Here is a 9,083-nt window from a genome sequence, read left to right as displayed (position 1 = left end):
TCACATTGACTTAATGGTCTTAAAATAAGATAAATGCCTTAGGTTCCTGTGATCAATATATATTAATTTTATCTTTAGTGCCTTGTTTTTCGTTAAAAAAAAAAAGATATAAACTATACTGTAATTTGTTTCCTTGCACCATCTAGTGGATTTAAATGACAACTGCGCAGTACCGTACATGATTACAAGTTAATTTAACAAGTTAAATTTTCAAACTTACTGGAGAACTGCTCCTAAAACTATTTCGGATCACACCACAAATATACACATAATTATTTTATTTCCTTTTTCATAAGGAAATCAACTAAGCATGGGCGCTGAGTTATTAGCGACTGTTTAAATCCACAACTAAATAACAAAAACAGCATCCCTGTAATCTTTTTACGATTAGATTTAACATTTGCATTTCAGTCCGTCCCACCCTCTTCCTAAACGCCAAGTCCTCCCAGGCAGCTGCGCAGACGCACCGCGAGTCTGCCCGGAGCCGGTGCGCAGGCGCACTTAGAGCGGAAGCTGGGAGGCGGGGCTAAACACGGAGCCAGGAGCGGAAGAGGCCCAGGCGGCTGGGTGAAGCGCTGGGAGACGGTTTGGCGGTGAGTCTGGGGTCGGCTGGAGCTGAAAGCCCCAGGCCGCGGGGGACGCCCAGAGACACGAAAGACTTGGGGTTCCGGGGCGGTGGCCGCCGACCGCGGGCTCGCCGGCTGCTGGTTCCCTGCCTGCGGCCGCGGACACCCCGCCTCGCCGCCTGCAGATCGGCCCGGAGAGGCCTCTAGGCCTAGGCGCGGCCCGCGGAGCCCGACGCGCTGCTGCCGCCCGAGCTGCTGTGAGTACCGCTCCGAGCGCCCTCTCCACGGTCGTTTACAGGTTAAAATGGAGGAGATTTCGTTGGCCAACCTGGATACTAACAAGCTGGAGGCCATCGCTCAGGAGATATACGTAGACCTGATAGAGGATTCTTGTTTGGGCTTCTGCTTTGAGGTGCACCGGGCAGTCAAGTGCGGCTACTTCTACCTGGAGTTCGCGGACACGGGGAGCGTGAAGGATTTTGGCCTTCAGCCCGTGGAGGAGAAAGGAGCGTGCCGCCTCCCGCTCTGCTCCCTTCCCGGGGAGCCTGGGAACGGGCCCGAACCGCAGCTGCAGCGCTCGCCTCCGGAATTCCAGTAGCTGCGATGTGAGCGAGCCTGAGTGTGACCAGGACAGTAACATAGACCGGTCCTGTGGTCGGAGAAGTTAGGTAGCTAAGTAGGGGGCGGGGGGAAGAAAATAATAATCAGACAAAAGTCCCAATTCCCATTGAAGATTCTAGCCTTTAAAACCCCAAAGTGGAGAATTTAAAAATTCGGATTCTTTCCCAAGTATATTGACCTGGGATCAGTTTTTGAAACCCTGGGCAGGAGGAGCTGTGCCTCTTGCACCGTGCAATGCGAGGTTCATCTCCAAACACACCCGGAAGTGCACAAGATTCCTGGACTGCCCCCTGGCGCACAGGTGAGCCGCTGTGTGCCCAGCGTACAAGATCCTTTGGTTCCTCATCCTCCCGGTTTGCCCGCTGTCAAGGGCTTCTTCAGTAACGGACACTTTGGACATAACTGATGGCCAGGCCTTTCTCGTTGGGCCTCAGTGGACTGCTCCTCTGATCTCTGAGCCTCTGTTTTGGGCTTCTTCAAGACAAAATGAAAGTCAAGTATGAGATCTGGATATTAACAATTCCAATTTGGGGAAACCGAGAAAAAGAATTTCCAGCTGAATCTGGTAGGGGAAACTCTGTGGTCTTGGCTCCGACAAGAAGAAAAGGTCAAGTCACCAATTTCCCGAAGGTCCAGCATTTACAGTGACTTCAGTGGACTTGGGGACAAGGGCTAGCCTTTTGTGGAAGAGAGCCCTCTTGGCGGCATCCCGTGTGGTGGCATAGGCTTAGCAGATGGACTACTTGGTTATTCAGGCAGGTTGAGGACTTGGTTATGGTCCCTTGGGGAGGTAGCAGGGGCCTCTGCAACTATGCATGATCTCTCAAAACAGCAAGATTCATATCTGGAGATATTATTCTGTGGACAACAGTTTGGTGGGGCGGTCATTTTCTTACTCTCGAGTTATGGTTACATAGCCAGTCCATGGGTCTGACTTGGTCACTGTGCTAGGTCACTACCTGCCTTCTACCCGAGGGGCAGGCCTAAACTATAGAGGAGCATCATGGCTGCGCAGGAGGCTGTGCTTTGAAAGCTGAGCCCAGAGTGGACCTCTTCCAGCAGCCCTCAATAATGTGAATGGGTTAGTGTTCGGAGCCAAGGAGCAGGACTGGGTTTTCTCCCATCTGCCTGTGCAGTATCGAATTGAATGCCCCTGTTCCTTGGGGTGTGCAGTTACAGAGCTCTGCTGTGGTACCTCTAGACTGTCACCACCTCTGCCCCTGACAAAGGGCAGCCCTTTTCAGTTGGTCTTCTTTGGACCTTGAATACAGGAGCTGTTTTTTGTTGTTGAAAGTCAGGGAAGGGCCCCCAGAAATTCCTTGGCTTCAGGGAAAGGGGAAGGGGAAGATAGAAAGTGTGAGCCACATATCAAAACTACCCTCCACTTTATTCCCTGATTGAGGGTTATGAAGTGTAGAGGGGAGGGAGCCCCAAGGTGAGCAGGTGCTGCTTTATTTGAAATATTTTCTTACCTCATTCTGTGCCCCAGTAAGGGGCCCAGCCTCATCTGTCCGGCTTGGCCCCATCTTCCTCCTTTTCCTTGCTCCACTGCCTATCTGGTGCAGCTCATGATTCCAGGTGCTGCCTGCCACCTTGATTTTACAATGACCAGTTTCAATTCATTCCTTGATGCTCCTGCTTCTGAAACCTAACCAGTTTCATTTTCCTTGGCTTCTTTTAAGTTTTTCCCCTTGTTTTTGTGGGAGACTCAGAAGAATCTATGGCTCCCTCTGTTGGGATTAGGGTGGGGGAAAAAAACGTAATTGTTTGTATATGAAAGGCAATGTGATCCCCAAGTCTTTCTCCTCTAGGACTGCCTTGCTAATATGCCTTCCTGTTGTGTCTTATTTCATGAGGAGTTATAGCTTCCCACTTCTACTTGGATAAGCAGAAGAACAGTAAAGGCTAGAGACAAACACATGGATGGAGTGGGTCCTGATCCATTTTCTCTAACCCTGGCTATGCATGTATCCTTTCTTATTCTAGAAGGAATTATTTGGACTGTGTGGACTGATTTGGGTTACATGCTCTAGAAGATTTAGGAAACAATAGTAATAGGGGCTCAAGATTGGGGATTAATGCATTCTCCCCCTAGAGTTGTCCTGGTCAGGGTCGGGGCCTAGTTACGGATTGGTCTTTAATCCAAGAATTATGATTACTTTTTAAAAAGTCAAACTTTGGCAAGAGCTAAAATAATTTTGGGTAATCTGCCCTTGACTTTTTATAGACATCTTCTAAGGAGATATAGAAGTAAAGGAGGTTTAAGTGAGACTCTGGCCTACTTCCAGATAATGTCTGGGAAACGGCTGATGGTAATGCCATTGTCCACTCTTCCATCAGAGAGGGAGCTCAGATGGTGACATTACCATTTTCGTACTGGCCTTTTCTCCTGGTTAGAGGATGAAGTGGCAAGTTCATATTATCTCTCACTTGGTTTTGTTTTTTGGCCCACTATCAGGGCAGTCGCCCGGCCCTGGATGGGTATGAAGTGGGCTAGAACAAACCTAACTCCTTTCATTTTGGTGGAGGTAATGCGCCCTACCATATAGTTGACAGTGATTAGGAACTCTCCCTTTCCTTACCTATCTTCCCTCTAACAGCAAAATTCTTATCCTTTCCTCTTCAATTAAATGTATTGATCACCCTGTAATTCTATTATGTGTCTGTGTGTGTGTGTGTGTGTGTGTGTGTGTGTGTATGGGGGGAAGGGGTTCTTTACAAAAGTTCTGTGGTTTGTGGCTTATTCTTCCATACATTATTTCCTATCACTGCATGCCCAGGGGCCATTACCTGGCATTATCGCATGCTGGGATCATTGGGGAAGTGTAGTGAAATTCACCTCTGTCCTTTGTTTTGGAGATTCTTATTTTTGCAAAGTAGTTTATCCTACATAGATTGCTGTGTATTCCCCTTGCCCCTATGGCTGCTGGTGTAAATAAATTGCATCTCCCCATTGGTAAATAGTAATAATAAAATTTAAAAAAATGACTTTATTTGGCCTTTGTATGTTAATCCTTTACAACTACATGTTTTTCAGGTATTGATAGTAAAATAAATGTTTAATTGCTTTTGAACCTTAATCACTTTTTCCTGATTGGGAGTTTTATCAGAATAGATAGAGGAACACTAACTTTGTTTTTCCATCTAGTTCTGCAAATTTACTTTCTGCAACATCCCGTGAAAGAAACAGACTTTATAGAATCTGCCCTTTTTTATATGAGGTAAGAGTGTGGTAAAATTAATATAGTCCAACCTGTCACCAAAAGTCCAATGTGAAAGATGATTCAATTTAAATGAAACTCAAGGTGTCTTAAATATATACATTTCACCACCACTTCAAGCTAATGTCCTGCTCTACAAAAGCAAGTGATTCATAGGAAAACATGAGCTTACCTTTGTAAAGGTAATTTTTTCCAAATACTTAATATTTTACCCCAACTTTTTATGTTTTTCACTTTGTTTTTAGAATAATTTTGAATTTTTTATTCCATTTCCTAATCCAGAGTTGGAGTACTTCCACACAAGTTGTGCATATTAATTAATTCTTAGTACTGATAAAAATCACTTGGTTGCTAAATGTTGTAGTTCATTAAAGAAACAGTCCAAAATTGGAAATAACGTTGTTAGATAAGTAAAAGTTATTATAGAAATTTAGAGGGAAAATTGTCTCAAAATAGGGAGCCTTCTGGGCATATAACATGGTTTTGAGTCACAACATTCAAATGCAGCCACAGCAAATACTTTTGGATCTTATTTTGTATGTTTAGATCGGAATTAATATGTTTAATACTAACCTAGTTAGCTTTTTGAAATGAGATATTTACAAGACCTCAGTGCCTTCCTAAATTCACGGTAAGACATCTAAAATTATTCCTTTTCATGTTTTCTAACTTTTTTTTCTTAAAAAGAAAAAAACAGTATTATATACCTTTTAATTTCCTATGTTTCACTCCCTACTGCATTTTAGCAATAGCACATAGCATGAGATCAGGAACCTAATAAATGGTTACTTAATGTTAACAAGATAAAGACAGAAAATTACTTATTCTCAAGAGTTCAGGAAGAGCTTTATTTGCGCACAGTGATAAGCTAGTAAGGTTGCCTTCCATTAGGACCTATCTGAGGTACTTTAAAGTGTTTATTTTTTAAAGTGTTTTATGAAATGAAGAGGATATATTTTGTTAAAATCCAACATTTATAATTTATTAAACTTCGTTCACACTGGTCTTTAAAATAATTGCCATGGTTAGTGAATTGCTTCTTCTCATATCATTTAGAGATAGCATCAGACTGGAAGTTTTACACTACTGTGGGAGGCCCAAGCTCTGATTCTCATTCTTGTCCCAAAAGATGCTCATAATGCTTTGGAGGAAAACATTTGTTACAAGTGATACACTTATTTAAAAAGATATTGCAGATAAACCTGTAAATCTGTGGATTTTTCTTTTTCATTTTTAAAACATTTTCAATCATATATTGCTTGAACCTCATTGGGTATGTAAAGAAAATATTAAATTCATTTTAGAGATGAGAAAATATGTCCAGCAACAAATAAAAATAGAGACACTGGAAGCAAAAGCAGAATGCTGGTTCTATCCTGTGCTCTTTGTTGAAGCAATAGGAAATTTCATCTAGTAAATGAAAGGACTAATTTTTAAAAAGACAAGCTATGGCTAAAGTAGATTGAAAACTTTAAGGCAGTGAGTTTGAAAACATTGAAAAAAATCGAAAATAAAAAGTATAACTCACCAAAAGTGACAAAAGGAATTTGTATTTTTAAATTAACTTAATACATCTACAACTTAAAAGCCAACTCATCTCATCTCTACCCCAATACACACACACAAATACTGGACACTTAGAATTTTACAGACAGTACAGCAGAAAAAAACCAAACACAAGCTTACATGTATTAGGAAGATAGATTTTTTAAAAAAATTGAAGATGCTATCAAACCAGATCCCTTAAAAATGTCAAAAACATCAAGAAGCCAAATTCATCCCAGGAAAGGAAGAATTTGACTCAGAAAGTCACATCATGATTAGGGTAAAACTGAAAATCTTAATAGATACAGAAAAATACTCTAAAATTGAATGTCAATTGTTGATTTAGAAAGTAGTTATTTAATATAGAAACTAGGGCTATACATTGAATACTACATACAGTTGCAATGCTTAATAGTAAATACCTGGAGACATTCCCTTTAAATCAGGAATGGAAGAAACAAAATTCTCATATTCTCAGATTGGATAATTAATTGGATAATTTTCTAGAATCTGAACAGACTGATCGAATGCAGTGAAGTTGCTGGATATAAGATTAATATCCATAATCTAATAAAAATTTTAAAATATTTTTAATGTAAATCTACAAAAATCATAGTGATTCTATGAGTGATAGTAAGAGAGGTGTAAGATAGATGGAGAAAATTATAAAATTTTCTTCTGGTTTATTAGAGAAAACCCAAATAAATGGAGAATGATAGGATATTCATGGATCGAAAGCTCAAAATTATCCAAGTATATGAATTGGAAGTATCTTAATAAATACTAGTAGACATTTTTATGAAACTTAACAAGCTAATTTTAAGATTTATATAAAAACCAAGGTGCAAGAATAAAAATCTTTTAAACAAATGTATCTTACATAGTATGATTTTGGTGTAGGAACAGTGGAATAGAATAGAGTTCGGAATTAGCTGGAAAAACCTAATTCTATATAACTAAATTGGTATTATAGTCAGTGGATTATAGACTTATATATTGTTCTGAAATAGATTATCCATAAATAATAAAACTACACTAGACACAAAAATCCTCATGTGCATATAAGACATTGTGGAGAAGTAAGACACCAAACCTTTATAAGAAAGTAGGATATGTTTATAATTATAGGGAAGAGAAAATGTCTTAAGTAAGTAGAAGCAAACAAAAATATAAGATTGATACAGTGGACTAAAATAAAACTAAAACTTTTTGTGCTTTGTCATACTAGAAATACAAAACAAATCCCTATGACATACTTGTGAGTAGAAGTGTTGCAGTTCTTATAATGGATAAAAGATTATTAACAAAATAACTATACAGTTGACAAATGGACCAAGTAAAAGACTTGCTCATTTATAGAAGAAATCCAAATGGCATAAAGTGATGTGAAAAGTTAACAGGTTCAGAGGAATGTAAACTAAAAGCAAATGAAATACCAATTAATATAACTCATTATGGTTAAAATTTAAAAAGGTGATGATACCAAATCTGACTGTTATATGGAGCAACTAAAACTTGTACATTGCTGGTAGACTGTAAATTGATAAAAATATTTTAGAAAGCAATTTGGAAATATCTATTAAAGTTGGTAAGTATAACCGATCCCCTAATATTTCCACTTTTTGTGGCATTATTTGTAATAAGAAAAATTTGAAAACAATATAAAATATACAAATAGTTACTATACAGAATTGGAAATAACTAAACTGCACAAATAAAATATTTAGTAAAAGATTAATGTGCTGCCTTTCATTTGAAGTTTAACAATATGCAAACCAATGCTATATTTTTTAAGGAATATGTGCATATGTAATAAAAAAAATTCTGTACACCAAAATCCTTGAACTAGACCTCTACTTCTAGAGATTGGGAAAAGATGATGCAAAACATCTAGATATTGAATAAATTGCAACAAAGATACTATTAAGTGTCTTGCTATCCTTCTAAGAAAGTAAGGAAAATAGCCAGCTCTTCCTTCTAAATTCATACAATGAGCACCAGAGATGCAGTGGAAACAGAAAATGGGACTGCACCGTGAAACATAGATATCAAGAATGTCCAGATGGGTGTGGAAGATTAAACCTGGATCAAAAATTAACACCCTTACACTATATATAAATACAAGATGCCTGAAGTAATCTACATCCTTAGTGAAAGACTGGGTAGAATAAAAAGAGACATGAACAGACTATTGAACCTCAAAGGGAAGGCAGGGGAGGGTGAATGGGAAGAGATCAACCAATGAACTTGTATGTATGCATATATGCAAAACCCGTGGACACAGACAAAGGAGTGGTGAGGGCCTGGGGGAGTGGGGACTAGAGTGGGCTGGGAGAGGTTAGTGGGGGGAAAAGGAGGACTTATGTGATACTTTCAACAGTAAAGATTTAAAAAATAATAAAGAGTGAGAGAGAGACAGACAGAAAGACAGATACCTTCCTGACTGCAGAGAGAACAAAAAAGAAAGCCTGCCATGGCCAGATGTGAAATAATACCATCATCATCATTTCTTTTGGGAACTTGTACTCATTCCCTTGCTTTCACATAGTCACTCTATCCTGCTAATCAGACAAACCTCTACCTAAAAGTTATATAATGTGTCCAAGATCATATTTTATTCTTTAGCTACCTGACAGAATTTGGGTCCCTTGGCATTTCAGAAAATATAAGCTTGCAATAAAAGAAACATCTATTGCTTTAAAGATTTCACTCACACCTATTCTGCTTCTAATAATCCTACTTATAAGAAAAGAGTGCTAGCTCTGTAGATTATTATTTCTGCTGACTCTACAAAATTAGCACTCATAACTAGAATTATTAGTTGCAAATTATAATGTCTATAAATTAAATCTTTAAGTTAATAAATGGAATTTTAAATGAACAAGATACAGGAGAGAATGATGATCGAGTTATGAAAATGAAATTAATAGAGCTGAAAATAAAACAATGTATGCCTATAAAATTAAAAACTCAATGTACAGGTTTAATTAAAAGTTAAAACTTCCAGTTTAATTAAAATGGAAAAAAGAAAACCAGCATTAAGCACAATCTATTGGTTAATGATTTTGCTTAGTTGTTCAGACAGCAGTGTGTGTATTTGTGTTGCCTCCTTGCCTCCTATTAATAAACC

At 38.8% G+C, this 9,083-nt stretch overlaps 1 protein-coding gene across 1 annotated transcript; it reads left to right on the top strand.

The window, feature by feature from the left end:
• Positions 1–528: 528 nt before the first annotated feature.
• Positions 529–3,059, top strand: ATXN7L3B (ataxin 7 like 3B). The gene has a single exon (XM_070409714.1). The coding sequence runs from the start codon at positions 871–873 to the stop codon at positions 1,162–1,164; it is 294 nt and encodes a 97-aa protein (XP_070265815.1). The 5' UTR covers positions 529–870; the 3' UTR covers positions 1,165–3,059.
• Positions 3,060–9,083: the final 6,024 nt, after the last annotated feature.

Source organism: Myotis yumanensis, unplaced genomic scaffold (genome assembly GCF_028538775.1).
Source record: "Myotis yumanensis isolate MYYU_CA2020_CCGP unplaced genomic scaffold, mMyoYum1.0.hap1 SCAF_3, whole genome shotgun sequence".
NCBI classification, from domain to species: Eukaryota; Metazoa; Chordata; class Mammalia; order Chiroptera; family Vespertilionidae; genus Myotis; species Myotis yumanensis.
The sequence above is the reverse complement of the archived record's forward strand: the minus strand, read 5'-3'. Positions and strand labels throughout refer to the sequence as shown.